At 27.6% G+C, this 19,668-nt stretch overlaps 2 protein-coding genes across 6 annotated transcripts in view; one reads left to right on the top strand and one right to left on the bottom strand.

Annotated features, from left to right (window-relative positions):
• LOC129947624 (protein Tob1) overlaps nt 1–12,490 on the top strand; it is a 132,973-nt gene extending 120,483 nt beyond the window's left edge. For all 4 annotated transcript variants that reach the window (XM_056058255.1, XM_056058258.1, XM_056058257.1 and 1 more), the window contains one exon: nt 9–12,490. In XM_056058255.1, the coding sequence (XP_055914230.1) occupies nt 9–765 (757 nt within the window). In that variant the 3' untranslated portion in view covers nt 766–12,490. The remainder of the gene's footprint in view (nt 1–8) is intronic.
• A 2,828-nt stretch (nt 12,491–15,318) lies between these two features.
• On the bottom strand, nt 15,319–16,115 carry LOC129946805 (uncharacterized). Of its 2 annotated transcripts, none has more exons than XR_008781644.1 (3): nt 15,953–16,115; nt 15,771–15,889; nt 15,319–15,712 (listed from the first exon to the last, which is right to left on the bottom strand). XR_008781644.1 is itself a non-coding variant. In XM_056057146.1 (3 exons), exons 1-3 carry the CDS (start codon nt 16,031–16,033, stop codon nt 15,326–15,328), a joined length of 567 nt encoding a protein of 188 aa, XP_055913121.1. In that variant the 5' UTR covers nt 16,034–16,115; the 3' UTR covers nt 15,319–15,325. The 2 variants fall into 2 exon arrangements, 1 of the variants encoding a protein (XP_055913121.1); XM_056057146.1 differs by having other exon boundaries at nt 15,319–15,692.
• Between the last annotated feature and the right edge of the window lie 3,553 nt (nt 16,116–19,668).

Genomic DNA, 19,668 nt, shown 5'->3' with positions numbered 1-19,668 from the left:
TATTTCAGCTCATACAGAATGTCACCGACGGAATTCTCAAATTATATCAAGCAAAGGGCAATGCAACAGCAGTTTCATCATTCCCATGGTCCAGCTGCACCAAGTAACCACTTCGGCCCAATAGGACCATCATCTCCATCAAGATCTCTCTCACCCAACCCGCTGGGCTTGGGCATTGGCCAAAATGATCCTTTCTATTTCCCCAACATCGGAATGGGCATATATCCTCAATTCAACGGACACCGAAATATGTTTGATTCTCATTTCCATGCTGAGACTAATGGTATATTCAATGGCAGCACTAACAGTGCCAATCCTTGTAATGGCTCAACTCCAAACGGACACGCAAAATTTTCTTCGTACATTGAACCCCATGGATTCTATGGTCTCAACAATCAATTACCACAGCAGCCATTACAACAAAATGGAAACTCAAATAACCTAAACAGTGGGGTTAATCTCAACAACAACAGTAATGCCACAATGCCAAATAATAATACCAACAATAACGTATCAGCTGCAATCTCAGCTGCTGTCGGCACCCTAACAGCAGCTGCAGGAGTAAATGCAAATTCAGCTGGCAGTTCTGCAAACGGACAGCAGCAGCAACAACAACAACAGCAGCAACAGCAATCTGTCTCACCAATGAGCTCACCCGGTTCCGGAGGCAATCAGGACTCGAACAATTCAAAATTGATTGATGGTCTCAATTCGTTTTATTCCAATGCAACAGGACCTTATCAGCACCTTTTGGTTGCTAATTAAATATTAAGTTGTGAAAGTTTATTAATTAATTTTTATATTGAATTCGCTATAGAAATAATAAATATATTTATGTATATGTATCTTTTAATAGTTTTTTCGCATAAGTATAATAATTCTATAATTCAAAAATATATTATCAGAAATATTGTTACATAGGAAATGTTTTTTTTTTTGTATATGTGTTATATTTTTTATAAAATAATGTTTTGTTAAACATAAAAAATAATTAATATTAAGTTTTTTATTCGTTTCTTGTTTTTAAATAATTTTATTGTTATTTATTGTGAATGATTCCTGTTGTTTATACATTACATAATTTTAAAAGTTTTTTTTATTTTTTTATTCACCCTAAATAAACTTCAGTGAATGGCATAAAATGGAGAAGTAAAAAGCGAGTTACCCACCAAAAAAGAAAAAAAACAAAAAACAAAAAAACAAAACTTAAATTATTTATCTTTATGAGAACAAAAACAAACAAAACAGCTATGAATTGATACAAATAAAAAATGTCCACTGTGAATAGTGTTAAGATATTTGACCGAAATATGTATAAACAAAAAATTATATTAAACATTTTGTAAGAATACTAAAGAAAAAATTATAAACAAAAATAAGACAAATTTTAAATGTATTGAATTAAATTTAACATATTATAATTTTTTACCTTTTTTACTTAACACAAATTAATGAAATAAAAAAAAAAGAATATACGTAAAAATAAATATATTTTTATAACATTGGTGAGATAAATATATATAAAAAAATGAATAAGTGTGGAAAAGTACACGTTAATAATTAATCACAGATATTTTTTTACACATTTTCATAAGTTTTGCATGTAAGTTTATTTCTTATTTTTACAGAGAAGATTGAGGAGTTAATTCAAATTCGCAAATATTTATTCTTTTATATTTTTCCTATATGTATAACGATTAAAAAGCAAAATAAAATGCTGAATAACTTAAAATTTAAAATACCTGCCGGGTAAATTTAAAAAATTGTAAATAAATTTGCAAAATTTCTGATTCTTCTATTTTTTGTCTGTATATTTCATGAATTACTAAATCGAATATCATTTTGAAAAAAAAAATGTATGATAAGCGAATGTTTACTCCTTAAAAACTCTCACAAATTCTTAAAAATTCTATTTAAGTTTTATTGCTAATTTAACATTAATTATTTTCACCTGAGTTAAAATTAGTTATAAGGCAAACAAAGAAAGAACATTAAAATAATGGACAAGTACCATTTATAATTAAATACAACACATTTTATGTACCTATGTAGACTTTATCTTTTTGTATTTTTATACCAATTTTTTGTAGAATATTCATTAATATTTATATTAAAAGTTAGAAGAGAAAAAGATATACAAGATAATATAATACATGTGAGTTTGTCTTCTCACAAATGAAATTAGCAATTAGATGAAAAACAAAAAGAATAAATAAATAAATAAATAAAACGGCATTATAATCACAATAATTTATTTATAAATTGAAAGAGTATAGTAGCAAAATACAAGAAATATTTGAAAAGTATCTCATGCGGAATAATTATAAAAAAATTTACGCAAGGAATAAATATAACCTTCCAAAACAAAAGCAATTATAAATAGTTTTTTAAATAAATTAAATAGTGGTAAAGATAAATACATATATATAAATGTTTGTAACAAAAGAAACAAATACTGTGTAATATTTTACAAAGTTCTTTATCAATTCAAGAAAATTTTCAAAAAATCTAATTGGTAAAATTCCGTTTTTTTTTAAATACCTTCATAGTTGATTTAAATTATTTGCCTTAGGTAATCTTTATTAGATAATCGCCACACCTTGTGAAAAAAAATCATACAAAGCAAAACAATAGTTATTGTGGTCGTAGCCGTCATCAAATATTATTAATTTGTTGTATATTTTATTTTCTCTTATACACAGTCACATACATAAAATTAGTATTATTTAATAGATGAAAATTTAGAAAAATACAATACATGCATACTTTTTTACGGAGTTTTTTTAAAACGTTTTTTCATAATAAAGGAAGAGCAAAAAATAGATACAAAAAAAACATAATATTATTATTACATACAATTTAAGGAAACATATTTTTCTATTTAGATACAAAAAAAATACTTATATTTAAACAAAATCAGAAATGCGAGTGTGTGAAAACATTCAATAAATCTTTTTATACATAAAAAAATAATAGTTAATGAAAATATATATATATACATATATTATATGTATAAATACATAAGTTTAGTTAATTTTAGAGTATACTTTATATAGTCAAAAATGTAGTCTGAACAAAATAAACGTTAAATTTAAAATTATGATTTCTTGTGTAATTAAAAGAAAATACATTTTTTTTAATAGTCAATAATTTTAAAGAGTTGAAAAAAGAATTATTTAATAATAAACAAACATATATATTTGAAAGTGTGAATCACTTAAATTATCATATTAGACAAATTATAAAATTTCAAAGTGAATTGTAGATACCTACACGTAAATAAGAGTTATAATATTTTTTTTAATGATTATTAAGTTGTTTTTGTTTTTTTCCATTGTTTGTTGCTATTATCTTAGAGTAAAAATGTTTTCTATTAAGAAAAAAATAATATTAAATAGAAATGTATTTGTAATAGTCACCTATTTTTTTATAATTATGTTATTAAAATCAGTTAAATAATTTGTATTTGTATTTTTTATTTAAAAAAAAAAACAAACAACTACAGAAAAAAAAACTAATAGCTCTTACAATTTTTTAAATTTTGAATAAAAGCTTTTTTATTTTATATAAAAACAAAACAATTGTTATTTTTATTTATTTTAACCGTATATTCATAACACGTACATAAATCAAACACTCTTCTCGCCCTTTATGTTGATTATTTTAATTTGATTTTGCTCTTTAGCGTATGTTTTGTGTTTTTAAAATTTAAACAAAAACTGTGTTTCAGGCGTTCTTTTTTAAGCTTGAAATGATCGCTTTTATTTTATAGAATTTGTAAGGTCTGTTACTTATTTACTTTCAATTGAATTATTTTCTAACTTTTTTTTTCTAAAGCTGCCTTTACTATTTACTGAATACATTTTTTTTTTCAATTCAATTTAAGATGAAATATAATGCACGTTTGATTTTGTATTTTTCAAATACAATCGATTTTGATATTTTTTGACTTAAAATCTTTAGGGCGACAATATACTTATGTCCCCTATTAGATTTCCCTTATTTCTTAAACGGTCAGAAAAATGTTATTTGGGGTTTTAAGGATTGTTATATGGAATAAACATTTTTTTAATGTGTGACTCAGGATTCAAAAAGAGTAGTTTTTTAATTCTTAGTTTTTGTTTACAGTTGGATATTTTTACAATTGGAGTCTTCAAAAGATTATCTGTTGAGTATACTTAAGTTCACTCATTGTTAAAACTATACAAAATAATATATTTTTAACGGTTATTCATAAACAAGAATCTAAAACTTTCTTTTGTTTAATAGAATGCTGCTGTACTAAGTAACTACCAAATTAAGATCACATTTAACTGAATTTCGTTTTAGTAATTTCAATTTGTTTAGAGCGTACGGAATTCTTGCAAAAGTTGATAAGAAAAATCTATGAAAATTTCCATTTTAACCGGATGATTTTTTATTAAACTATGGTTTATTTTAAGGGGAGATGCATTTTAGGATTTGAAAATTAATTACATGATTTCACAATTCTACATAAGGATATAAAATTGAATAGCTGGCTTTAAAAAAATTCAAAAGTTGAGTACCCAAGGACCCAATATTATTTTTGTTAGAAAGGTCGCGTTCTGTACATCAATGTTTTGATTTATTTTCCATAATGTGTATCTTTTTCTTTTTTTCAAAATAGTATTTCTTAAATAACTCAAAAACAAACGCCAAGAGCAAAGTTCTTCATTTTTAAAATCACAACATTTTTGTTGATAGTGTATCCTTATTTTTAACCGTAGAAACATTCTTTTGTATGTAATTTTTTTTTATTTGTTTCTTAAATTTAACAAAACAAAGTATTATTTCAACTTATACTAACAAAATAATAAAAGAAAAAATTACTTGCATATCAAATGATACAATAATTATGATAAAATACATTTTTTAAAAGTTAAAAAAAAAACTTAAACAATAAAAGTCAAATAAATCTTTTATTATCGCATACTAGACATGTTTATAAGTGTTTAAATCTATCACAAAAAAAATGTATGTATATATAAAGCTTATATTATATACATAAACATAAGTGTATGTATATAAATTTAATGTATTTTCAATAGATTTATTTGCAAACAATTTTTAATTAAACAATATTAATATAACTATATTTTTAAACTGTTAAGTGTTTGTATTTTCTATATTATATTTATTAATTGCTGATGATCTTTGTTTTGCTTTGAATGTCATTTGTGTATGTTGATCTTCTTATGTATTAATATATTTGTTAATTTTCCTGTTAAATGTCACTGTAAATTATGCAATTTAGGGCAAATGTGTCAACATGTACAAGCTATCAAAATGGATCGATTAATTATTATTATTTTAATATTTAGCTATTTATATTCATGTTTCTCTCTTTGGGTGTGTTCAATCCAAGAAAAATAATGTTTTTCTTTAAACCCCAAATATTGTTAGTTTATTGACATTTTTAAGATATTTTTCACAATAGTTTTCTTTATGAAAAATTAAAGTGATCAATTTTTGTTTTGAAATTGTGAAATCGATAATTTACTTTTTAGTTCGAAATTAATTCTGATACAAAAAACATTTAGTCTTGTAAAAAAAACCACCAAAAACAATTTTGTATTCCAAGTTGATCCAAGAAAACTAAGTTAAATCCTTTCAACCTAACAAACAAAATTGAACTAAAGACATTTTTGATTTCACCAACTTCTTGGTCTTTTTGAAGTTCTTCCGTGAATTAGGTTCATTAACCAAATACTCTGGGTTTTATAAAAACTGAACTAAGAATGTTCAACTTTTAACCACTTAACACGCCTCATTGTTCACTAAACTACATGCTTTTGATGATAGATTACGACAAAACAAATTTTTACATGACCAGAAATTATGGAAAGAATTAAATTAAAGAATTAAAAATAAGTACAAAGGTATGGTCCTTTGAAAAAACAAATGTACGAAACACCACTTCATCCTCGCTTCCAATGCTCGTTCACAATGACATTTCCTATGTAAGCTCGGTTGATAAAGCCGATTTGCTTGCAGTACAGTTTGCTGTTATTTCGACGTTACCAGAGAGTGTCATGAGCACTTTTGTACTAAGAGCGCAAACGGTTTTATGGGACGTCTATATTTTTTCAGTACTCGTTCAACTGTACGAGCCTTCTTTCGCGCTCGTGTCGTTGAAAGAGTATTGAAAGATCTTTACATACCCAAATCCGCTGGCCCAGATAATATCCCCCTATTGTGCTGAAGTGCCGTTCTTCAACGCTGAAAAACCACTGTGTAAGTTTTTCAATCTTTAAAACCCTTTCCGAGCGAATGCAAAGCAGCATTTGTCGAGCCGGTCCCTAAAGAAGGTGAATTCTTGTCACCCACTAACTATAGTCCAATATCACTCACTTCCTTCACGAAAGCTTCTTAATTACCGGCAGTAGCAATATTACCATCGGTGATTTAATGGTTTATATAACCGAACAGTGGAACAAATTTAAAAAGCAATTTATTCTTTGTTGTATTAGGAATTATTGTTCAATTCAAGTATTTTTGGACGAGTTAAAGTCTGAAGTACCCGTAGCGTGATGGTTAGTGTTGGAATGTCATGCAAGGGGTCTTGGGTTCAGTCCCTGCCTGTGCCATCTAACATTTTTCACGGGTACTGCCTCTTGCGAGAAATTGACAAATCCTCCAAGAGTAATTCTTGTCATGAAAAAGTGCTTTCTCACATTAGCCGTTTGGATTCGGCATAGAAACTGTAGGTTCCTTCCATCTCTGACAACACAGGAATGGTTGGGAGTTGTAAGTCACTAGGCCCTGGTTCTTCATGGACTGTTGCTCCACCTAATTTGTTTATTTATTAAAAATAAATGCTGGTGTTTACTAGAGCTCCGTTTTGTCTGACGAATTGTTTAATGGGGAAATTATGAGCCGTTTAATGCTGCAATCCCCTTCAAACCCTGTCGTTAAAGCAAAACCCACCCCCGATGCCGCTATCCTTGAGTGTCACTGGCATTCAGGAAACTAATCAACTTTCAGTACCCGGTATGTTTATCACAGATCACCGCTCATGGAATGATCACATATTCGATATTGCCAAAAATGCTTGCAGGCGCTTAAGATTTCTCCGACACGACCGAACGTTGCAAGAAATTTGTGACCCCTCCTGATCTGGTTGTAATTTACAAAGCTTTGATTTGTCCAAAGTTTTAGATAGGACCCGAAAAAAACAGCTTTAAAAGGATGGGCGAACTATAACGTTGTTTTATCGATGTTTTCATAAACAATGTCCTATCGTATTAGCCAGTTGGACCCCTCACAAACCAATTCATCCGTTCATCAGTTTACTCTTGAGCTTAATTTTGAATGTTCTGTCAAGAATAGAGTTTCTTTTTTAACCACCCATTGAGAATGTGGAATTTTGAATGATTTCCGGAAATTCGTGACTCAGAAACATAACATTCAAACAACAGAACACTGAGTTTTCCGTACCTGTTTTTACTATTACAAAAATAATTTGATACACATCTCGGAAAGTATTTTTGAATGTGAATTACTTTTTAGTTGAATTCCCTAATTATCGTTTATTTTCGTTTAAGTTCCCAATTCCAACCGATTTCAGAATATTTTGCTTGTCAAAGCTGTAAATAATTAATTTCAATCAAATTAAAAAAATAATAAAATATTATCACAATATTTAACTCAATCGATCCATAAAATATATGTGCGTAACATCTTCTCTAACACCTTTTGTACATGAATGTCTTAAAATAATTGTTAGTTAGTATAATCGTGTCTTTTATTTTAAATTATTACCAATGCAAAACTTTTTCGTTCTCTAATTAATTATTATCCATGCGGAAATTTTACGTAAGGTCATAGCTATAGAGTACCTGTTATAATAATTCTATATAAAACAAAAAGGTTAATTTAAAACAAAAAAAAACAAACGCTTTAAATAAACTTTGACAAGAAAAAAAAGGTTAAATTAAAAACAAAATTGTCGATTAAGACTATGTACATACAGTTATATGAAACCTACCTTCTTATTATTGTTTAAAAAAATAAACAATAGACAAACAATATTATAAACATAAACATGGGCGCTAAGTGAATTGTCGTAATGATAATAACATTTATATATTAAAACAAAATATAAGCAAAAATAAAAAAAAAACCTATTTTCTTACTTTAACTAATCTTTAAGATTAAAATACAAAACAAAAAAATTAAAACTAATACTAAAACTAATGTAAATAAATACTAAAACTTAACTGCAAAAGTACCTACCAATTAAAAAAAATCTAATTAGACAGCTCAAATATTAATGTGTTGTTTGTATTCAAAACAAAAAGGATTAAAATATGATATTAATTTGTTATTTATTTTATATATATTACTGAAAAAAAAAAAAAAAAAAATGTTTAATCGTGCAGCTGTGCTGTTAATAAAATCATCGAAAAAATAAATTAAACAAGCAAAAAAAAACAATTCAACAGATTTTAATAACCTCCCAAAAAGTTAATCGAATAAAATTTCCAAAAATATAGTTAATTTAAGAACAGAAACACAACAGCCAATATGAGATGTTCCATTAAAAAAAAAAACAGAAGATAATACTTAAACATTATGTACATTACATGAATTTATATATATATATAACTCACATTATCCCTTAATAATCATTATACATTTATAAAACGCAAATTCTCTATGAACAAAGTAAAAATATTAATAAAATAAATATCATAAAAGTAATGCGCTTTTCAAAAAAAATTAAATTAATAAATTAACATACATAAAAGCAAAAAACAAACATACTAAATAAACAAAACAATGCTACAGAAAACAAAAACCACTTCGAACAAAAAAGTATTAATAAAAAGTTTTATATTATCAAACATAGATATATATATTATATACATCATAAAGGCTACTTAATAATAATCTGGGTGTGATTTCTTTATTTTAAAATGAAATTATATCATTAATATAAATAAAAACAATATTTTTATGTATTCAATGCAACTAGTGAATAGAATAATATATACATACATATATATAAAACCGATTTTCATACATCATAAATGTAATATACATTTTGTAACAAAACAAAAAACATATATACTTATATATATATAAATATATATTGAAAATAAAACATACAAAAAAAATATTAGATTTATAATTTTGTTATAAATGAGTAGATTTTTTATTCAAATTTCTTACATGAAAACCTATTTATAGCATAAAACTTTCATACAAAACAAACAAAAAAAAATTAAAAAAAAAAATTATATTATTACATACTATTATATAATGTACAGAAAAAAATATTATATGGAGAAAAATATGTGTACTTTTTTACTCTTAAAAATGTTTTTCTAAAATTTATCCTAATAATAACTTTCAAAAACCAATTTATATAAAAAAAAATCAACTCTATAAAAGAATACAAAAAAAGTTACATAGCAGAGAAAAATATTATGATTTAAATACGCAGAGTTCTTAGACTTGTAATTAAATTGATAATTTATATAGATTTATTGCGCAACTCCGACAGTAAGTAGGATCTATAGAATTCTGCAAAGTTCATACCTAGAACTGGCAACAATTGTTATTGTATTTCATATGAAGAAATTGAATCAATAAATAATATTAATTTTTTCAACACAAAACAAAAACAAATTGTTTTATTATTTCCCAATTGGCATTCAATTCAATTCTTTTTTGATATTTTTTTTGAATCATTATTGAATCTATGCAGGATATCGAAATGGAACACCACCGTTTTCCTGACAACAATTTCAAAACGCGCGTGGGTTGGTTTTTATATTTAACATAAGTTTAAACGCATTCTAACATTAATTTGGATTTATTGCGCCGGGCAGAAAGAAATACAAATTTAACATCTATATATAGTTTTGTATATGAAAATTTAACACCAAGTTATGAAAGGAAAATGATAGAAAAATAGCATAGATATAAAACACATATATATTATTGTGCAGGTCACAATTCTAATAAAAAGACACATTAAAAATAAAATATCTATATATATATATATATATGTACATTAATACTTACGACATCAAAACAACACGAAAACACACTTTTCACAAACCAAAAAATTATCTTTAGGTTTTTCTAAACAAGAAATAAACAAGTTTTATACTTTTTTCAAAACCTAAAACATAATATATATATTTTGTATACAGAACAAATAAAACTATATTAAACTGACAAAGAAAAAATATATAAAAATAATTTAAACAAAAATAAAAACACACGCATGCGGAAATCCTTTTAAGGTAGACGATAGAACTTAAGGATACATCTAACCTTTATAATTATTATGTAAGAAAAAAGATATAATTACTCAATTCAAATGGAAACGAAATTATATTTTTTTTTCTTCCTTTACATTATATGTTATTTGAGAATAAATTTGTTAAAAAAAAAAGATTTTGTTGGATATTTATTTTATTAATAATAATTACCATATAATGTACCTATTGGAATTAAATGCAAAATTCTGTATTAAAAAGCTCGCAATTGTATTTCCAATAGATTAAGTTTTCAAAACTAAATGAATAAACAAGGTAAGGTTTTTAAATTGAAAGAGCAAATCTAGTAAATTCTTACATACACTAAACATGGAAAAGCAACGAAATCTTACTTTATTTTCTTTTTATTCTTGTCCTATACTATTTTTAAATTAATCTTTTATCATATTTAACTTAACTTACTTATCACTTATAGACCATCACTCTGGTGTAACTTTTGAACTCCAAATTAAAAAAAATCCATCTTATCGCTTGTCCCATCGCTTATGTTAAGTCCCATTAACAATTAATCAAATACCTTTAGTACAAAGAGTCACAAATAAGTATGTGAGCAATTGCCAGACTTTATAACGAAAACATTTTGCATATGTTTTAAAAACTTCACCTGTTAGATTTTGAGAATGACCAATAATTCTATATTTTTAATTTTTCAATGATGAAATCGTTATCAATCAACAGCTGATTGTTGATTCCCGTTTTACTTTCGATGATTAACTCTAACTTAATGCTTGATTCCAATCAGGAAATCAGTTTTCAATGGCAAAAATTTTCAATGAAAGCTATAATCAACCAGTCAAAAATATTCGAATGATTGGTTTGAATGATAAAAACCAATGATAGCTATAGCTAACCCCCTAAAATCATTGGTATTTATGCTGGCCCTAACTATGTATTTTGACTCCTACTTCTCGTCGCTTAAATCCTTAAAATCTTCTTTCATCTCTTATCCATGCCTATTATAACTGATCGTTTTTAAGATCAATAAAAAGTCTCTTTTTAGATCTTATAATAAATCTTTAAATCTTATAATAAACACGATAAGATTTAGAGGTTAGTATGCCGAAGTTTTCTATTATGAATTTAACTTATGCTCGTACATAGGTGATATTTGAGAATTTCTCACGATTCTCAAACTGGTTTCATTGAGCTTAGAGGAAAGCCTCCAGATTCATGTGGTATCACAATGGGCCATTAGCCTGACTTAAGAGTGTTCTATTCCATCACAGACAGCCAATTAAACCTAACCTAGCGTAACCCAAAGGTCTTCATGTTAAGTTCAATTTCAAATTAAAATACTAAGATACAAAATTAAACGTTGGAAATTTTAATTTGGATTTCTTTATTTAACCTTATGATATTAATTATTTCGTTTTATCTAAATCATGTTGCCGCCATGAAAAACAAAAATTTAAATCAAATTCAAAAACATTATAACATTACGTACATTTTAACTGCCTGTTATAAAATCTATTTAAATGTATTTCTGTGTTCTTAAAGCGCCTTAAAATGTTAAATGTTCTTAAAAAAAACACAAAGATCGCAAACGGTATTGAAAAATACTCAACAATTTTATTTTAACCAATTTTATTTACGTCCCGTACAAATTCTGAAAAGTAGTTCTATGTTTAAAACAAAAAAAATCGCAGTTATTATATGAAAAAAGAGATGTTTAAAGATAACGTCTCAACGTAATGAATACAAAAAAAAAATTAAGGAAAAAATAAAAAACAAAACAAAAATATTCCCTCACAAATCAAATCTATAAATGTGTCTTAGAAATTAAACGTGTTTCTCCCTTAAGTAAGTTTTAAATTTAACACAATAAATACAAAGGAAAATGATTAAGTCATTTTTGGGCGCTACGATGTGTACATGATTACATTTAAACAAAAAAAATGAAAAACAAAATAACAAAACAACAATCTTACGATTTTATAATTTTTTTCGTATAGATAAAAGTAAGAAGATTTTATAAGGTTAATTTATTTTTTATTGTAAATGTCGTTGAGATGTCGAAAAAAGTCTTATTTTAGTTATTTGTCAATTTTAACCTTGAATGTTAAATAAAATAAACAATAAATTCGAGCTCAAGTTAAATTATTAAACATAATAGTCCTATGAAGATGTAATTAAAATATAAGTAAGTGTGCAATAAAATCGAAAATGAATGTAAGATACATTTGTCTACAGATTAACTAAAAGTACACTGATATTCTTTTCATGTGGGTAGGTATTGATGTTTAAGTAACTAAGCTTCGAAATTAGTTGATGGTTGTTACATATTATCCCAAGTTAGTGATTGGAATATCTATGGAAATCAAAGTCTATTCCTGTACAGAAAACAAGTTCCCGAAATATGTTCACCGGCTTAGGCTTTATAGCTAAGCCACAATCACGCATTCGGTCGTGCCGACTTTGACAAAATGAATAGAAACAATGGGCTTTTATGGGCAATGGGTTAGTTCAGATGACATAAGAGACCTGAAAATAGGGCAAGTTTCTAGTATCTGTTCCGGCTGCTAAAAAATTGAATTCTAATTAAGGCAACTTTGTTTAAAAGTTAGTCAAATAAAACTAAATAAATTTCAAACTTGGGACTTTACTGCACCAACTGCTACATTCAGTCCATCGACCAAAAACTTTAAAAACATTATTGTCTACAAAACACTACTCAGGCAAGGTTTTTCTTGACTAACTTTCCAATAAAATGGCTAATCGAATACTAGAAACATGCCTTACTTTAAAGTCCCTTATGCCGTCTGAACCTACCCAATGGGCAGGTTGAATTGGAAAAGGAATAAGTAATATTTTTTTAAATACAAAATAAAAGTCGAGATGGAATTGTACCTTGCCTGAGGATCAACTGAATATAGAGGTAAGTGAAGTTAAATTCCGAGAAGAGAATTGAAGATTCTGATACTTGAGAAACAAACTAGTTGCCTTGGTCAAAATATACGTTTAAAGAATTCAGTCGACTGCCGACGAGGTCCCTTATGTTGTCGGAACCTACCCAATATTTTTGGTAGTTTTTGAATGTTGAACTGAAGGCAGAGATAAGTGAATTCAAGTTCTGGGTTTGAAATGTACTTGAAAAACTAACTAGTTACCTTAGTGCGAATTTGTGTTCAAAGAATTCAGTTGACGGCAAATGAAGTTCTTTATGTTGTCTGAACCGTTTGTCCGTTGGTGAAGAATAACGATGGAGAATGCACGCTGCTCTATCAAGGAATCGAATCCACTGTTAACAAACTAGATTCATGGGTTTAAAATTTTTAAATTCTTGAATTCAGTCCTGGAATTTTTATTCAACTTTCATTCATTTCTGTATTTTTCCATGTTGGTTCTACATCCAGCCTTTTGGCTGCCTGCCTGGAAGGGGCGGGTCATAGGGGTCTTGACCCCCTCCCTCTAAGAGAATATTTTTTTTCTAATTTTTGTAGAAATTTCCATGAATGCAAATCTTTTCCTACTGCTTATAATCATGGTCCGGATTCTTATGCTGCAAAAAGCCCCTAATATTAATAAATATGCCATAAAAAAAATAAAAATATGTCATAAAAATCCAACATATTCTGCTGAACTTTTCAAAAAGAAAATTAAAATACTTTGAAATAATAAAAAAAAATACAGTCTTTTATTCACAGCAAAAAGTTAAAGTTAACATAAAACATAAGATTAATTGAGGTTTAACAAATAAAAAGTATTCTAATATAAAATTAAATTGTATTTTAAATAATATACATATGTGTAGGTACATTATTTTTGTAAGTATATTTTGTTAGCGTGGATCATAAAGTTTCTTTTAATATTTTCAAAAATGAAACCTCTGCGATTTGGTCTTAAAAAACTTTTTCTCATAGAACACGACCTTCCACGTCAAAAGACGTTAATGGGACATTTTTAAAGGAAGCAATTGACGATCGTAACACTGTTCTTCATCCTCATTTAAGGATGTGAATATTTTTTTCATTTGTGTGTATCCTTCGTCTTTGTTTTAAGGACGTTAAGCTTTTTTTTTGCAAATTAATTGACCCTTTCGCGACTCTACAGAGTGTATTTTTATTATTTGCGTCCATTAAATTTATTTGGTTTTGGAGTAAGCTCTAACTTCCAACCCTATCATTTGACTATAGTCTCACTGAGGAACACATAGTTCGAGCTATGAACCAGACCCATGAAACAGACAGGTGTCATTAATTGTTTTTTAGCAAATTAGGAGGTGCATCTGTTAAAACAGAAGGATTTTATTTTTGTCGATATGTCCTCCAAAAAGGTTAAAGAGATTCGTCAAAAGCTCTAGAGATTTTAGCGTGATTTGTTTTCTGTAGCTTTTTTGCTTATTCCTCATCTTCATGTAAGATACCTACAACTACATTTGCGACAAATCGACCCTGTATATCAAATGTTTCATCAATGGGATCCTACAAAAAATTGTCTTTTAGATTTATTTTATCTTATCGAAAATACGAGTAAAATTGTAGGTTTGTAATTTAAACCATCATAGTTTTGTTCAAATTTTTCAAAAGAGGCCTTTATAATGATATTGCAAACAATAAATTCGATAGGCCGTTTGCATTAACTATTAACACTTTGAGCGGCGGAGGGTTCCAATGCACGAAGCACATACGTTTGTTTTAAGTTTGGTAAAAAGCAATTTGTTACAAATTTTCACAATTTCCCATAGACAAAAGCCAACTTTAATTGTATTTTCAATTTATCGAACAACCATTATCTTTCGTTAAGATAATTTTGACATTTCAGTTATCTTATACTAAAAACGATACATGAGACGATAGTGACAAATTTACGTGAAGCAAATTATTGACGTTATATTTAATTTTACGAGTAATCGTTTTCAAAAAAATTACGGAATGACTCCCCTGTTCTAAAAAATCTTATAGCTAAAATTTTTACTTAAGCCGTTAAATACATATGTCAGCCTCATTTCCATACCATTGAAAAACATTTTTAAGCAGTGCCCAAAAACTTGTCTTTATATTAACTGTTTGTTCTTAAATGTTCAAAATTTTATTCTGTACTTCGGCGATCACATCGAACGCTGCCATTTTATAAAAATAAAAATCGACTAAAATTTGAATATTCACATCGCTGTGAGAATTTAACATTACAACACTTTTCGAACATTTTTTTTCTCTCAAAAACAGCATATAATTAAGCAAGGTCGAGATACAAAAACATACTTCATCAAATCTGGGCTTGGTGACGGTTTGAACTTGGGGTTGCGGTTCTGCTTCTGTGCGGTCACCGTTTGGAAAATCATAAAACGAATTCAAATTCAATAAAACCAAATCAGGCACAAAAGTCCATTCGTGAAGTTCTAAGAGTTTTCCAATGATGGTTTTTATGTCGGAATGGTAACTTGTGTAAATGAAATAAACCTAATTTAAATTAAGAAAAATTACTTCGTTCAAATTAATTAAAAAGAAAATAACATACGAAATGATGAAATGTTTCATCTGTTCCTTATTTAATCCAACCAATGAAGACATGAAATCAACATGTTGCCGAGTGAATAGCAAAACAATTTTATTTTGCTTTATCAAGGTTGTCGCAATCTGGGTATGGATATGGATTATTTTGGCATGTTAATAGAATGAGGAGATTTCGCGCAAAGTTACCTTTATGAATTCTTGAATGTCGTCTTTATTTTCAGGTGAAATGTATAAGAAATTAAATGCTTCAGGATTTGTTATATCCATTTTCCCGCTTTTTGCTTTGCTAGGCTACATATTTTTGTTTTGTTTTAAGTTTTTGTTGTAGACAAAATGTTGTAGAAGCAAAAGTTAGTTGTCAAGTGATGCCAAGTGAACCTCATTATGGCTGTGTTCGATTTTAGTTTGCTTGAGCTAGTCTCGATTTATTTTCCATTTATATGTAAAGATGAAAATTAAAGTAGAACAGAGGTTGAATTTTACACTTTCAACATTTCGGTGTTGTTCAATTCAGGACTTGAAGCAGATTGGAAGAATAGGTTAAAAGAAAGAAAGCACTTAAATCAAAGATATCCCCAAATAAAAAAAAATTAGTATAGCAACACTGAATAAAAAACGGTTGATAAATGTCAAAAACAACCAATTTTACTTATGTTTTATATAAAAAAGTGAACTTTTTAATTAATAAAAATTAATTTAAAGAAGAAATAAATATTTCCTCACACAAAAATTGCTATAATTATTATTTAATTGCACATTTCTGTCAAATAAAATAAAAACAAGTATCGAAATTCGTGCTGCGCTAATGCAAAGTTGAGCCAGAAAGATTTTCCAAAATTGTTAATCCTTTTCGCTAAAATTTATTTCACGTTATTTCTCAAAAAACTGAGCTATATTTCGACAACAACGCTGAACGTTGTATTTTGTAAGAATACAATTGATCTTGTAAAAACTAACCTCAAAGTCCCAATTTAAATTGGCGCTCGTTTTGAAAATATGTTTGTAAAAAAAAACAATGGTTAAAATATGTTTTTGTTTAACTATACTAGCAGATGATAGGGTCTACCACGATATCTAGAAATTAATTATCTAGAAAGTAAAAATCTCGAATATGAAAATCTCGAAAAAAAAATCTAGAATGGAAAAAATCTCGAAAACAAAAATCTAGAAAATAAAATCTCGAAATGCCAAAATCTAGAAAAAAAAAATCTCGAATGCAAAAATCCAGAATGTATGTTTGAATTTTTGAGGCAATGTTAAAAATTGGCGCGAATTTTAAACATTGCCTCAAAAATTCAAACATACATTCTGGATAACTTACTGCTTCTTAACAAACTTAAAGTTGACAAGTAAAGTTATTAATCATACAATTGCACATTGCTACACAAATGCACCTTTCTTATTGTTTGCAAAAATTTTTTTTCTTGCTCAGAAAATAAAATATTGGGTAAACTGATGTTTTTGTGCTTTATTGACTTTTAACTGTTAAAAATACAAAAAAAAATCTCGAATTTATATTTTTTTTCGCGTTTTTTTTTTAGATAGAGTCTTTCGAGATTTTTGTTAATTCTGGATTTTTGTGGATTCGAGATTTTAGCGTTCTAGATATTTTTTTTTTATTTTCGAGATTTTCGGCATGCGAGATTTTTGGCATTCTAGATTTCGTCATGATCCCCAGATGATATTATATGTATTTGTATTTATATTCGAAATATCATTTTTATCTATTGAAACTAATTTTCTGAGGATATTCAACTCCGACCATTCCCCCTTTTAGCTACAAACTTCAATAATCTGTTACAGCCAAATTAATAAACGAGGAATAGTGAAGGGTTAGGTTTTATTCCATGGAATAAGGTCAAAATGTTATGAATAAACAAAATTCCCACTAAGTGACGTTTACTAAGCTAAACCACTAAATTCAAATTTATTCTGAAAAACAAAAAATAATTGAATATTTAACTTTGTTTTAATAATTTGTGCTAGATTTGTAGATTTTACCAGTTGCAATTATTAGACAATCAGCCATCAACCAACAGAAAAATGTACAAAATCAGGTATGATCCAGCGCAAGTGCTAAGCGAGGAGAATTTCAGGAAAAAATATAGGTTTTTTTAAGCAAAATATGAGGAAGCTTATTACGATTGTTGAAGATGACATAAATAGGGACGAACGTGTTGGAAATAAAATAAACACAATACAAACAGATGAAAATGGTAATAATTTTGACAGAAACATATAAACAAGATAATTCCTAGGTGTAAATACAGATTATCACAATTTGTAACTTGGTGTAAATTTCAAGATTTTCTTAAAGGTTTTTTTTGTAAACGTCACTCCACGAACATTTTGGTTTTATTTAACCCACAGCTTAACTCGTATTCCCTGGTTTAGTAAACTAGCGGAATAAAAGTTTAATAAGCGTTTTTTTTATTAATTTGGTTGTTAAAATTTACCTTGAACTAAATGCAGTGAGCAAAATTAATTATCCATCTGCTTGATTTTGGCAGTTCAATAATGTACACTATGAAAAAAATATAAAAATGTATCTATAGCTATCAGTAAAATTTGAAACAGGAAGAATCTGAAATGTTTTACTGATGAGCGTTTATAGCAATCAGTAAACTTACGTCAATAAATAAAATGTCACTTTGTGGCTTCGAGCCTCAGACAACTTGTTTGCTGTTGCTTTCATTGGTAATTTTTTTAATGATGTGACGTCAACAGCAAAACGAAATGAAATTTTTTTAGCTTTTGGCAGTCAGCTGTTGTAATGTATTGTTTCTTTTTGAAAAAAATGCTTCAGTATAGGATTCATCTTATTGCATCAATCTTTTGTTAGAAGTAAATCTGTAACATTTTCAAAAACTAAAAACAAAACTTTACTGACAGCTATAACCGGCCAAAAACGCTGTGTTCCATTTGGCTAAAATGCTTTACAAAGTTTTTGCTCAGCTAAGTTTTTTAAAGAATTTTGTATGTAAGCTTAATTTTGCCTCGGTCTTCGTACCTTCCTATCTTAATGTCTTATGTCATAAATCTGTTAGTTTGTTTAATCTTACACACATTTTTTCTAAAAACAAATTTTTTCTACAATTTTTTCCAAGCGTAATGGTTAAAATTAGTATAAAATTGGGCTCAACTTTCCATTACCGCAGCACGAATTTCGACTCGCGGTTTTTTTTATTCGATAGATATGTGCAAATAAATAATAACTATAGCCATTTTAGAGCGAGGAAACATTTATTTCTATTTTTAATTAATTTTTAAAGTTCACTTTTTTCCATACAAAACACTCAAAAATGGTTGATTTTGACACATCTTCCCTGTTTTTTGTTCGGTGTGGCCATACTTGTTTTTTTTTCTTGGTAATTTCTTTTATTTTAGTGCTCAAATGGAAAAGTACTTTGCATATACCCAAACTCGCACCCACCCCAAATCCTATAGTGACCCCAAGCAGGGCAGCATGCCCCCCTTACATACCTAGCTGTTAGTACGCCGTGCTATCAATTAAAAAAAACTTGTTTTAGGCTCAAAAAATGCAATACAAAAAAAGTAGGGTTAAGTCCGAAAAAAGAAAATATTTTTTTTTATGACTTAAAGTTGTTTCCTCGCCCTAATATTTAAATTATGTTCTATTGAGACCCCTACCTAACTGTACAAAAAAAATCAGAAGGAAATTCGTGCTGTGGTAATGGAAAGTCGCCCCTAAAATTGACCTTTATTCTATGGAATCTTGTTAATAAACGAGTTTACTATATACATTTTTTCCCAAATTTTAAAGTACACTCTAATTTAATTATTGGTATTTCACTATCATCATTTCAAGTCTCTACTTTTTTTCAGAAAAATAATGCCCGGTCATTACATTAAACAATATTAACTATGTGTCGCAATTTTAT

The sequence above is a fragment of the Eupeodes corollae genome, chromosome 2, assembly GCF_945859685.1.
Source record: "Eupeodes corollae chromosome 2, idEupCoro1.1, whole genome shotgun sequence".
NCBI lineage: Eukaryota > Metazoa > Arthropoda > Insecta > Diptera > Syrphidae > Eupeodes > Eupeodes corollae.
The sequence above is the reverse complement of the archived record's forward strand: the minus strand, read 5'-3'. Positions and strand labels throughout refer to the sequence as shown.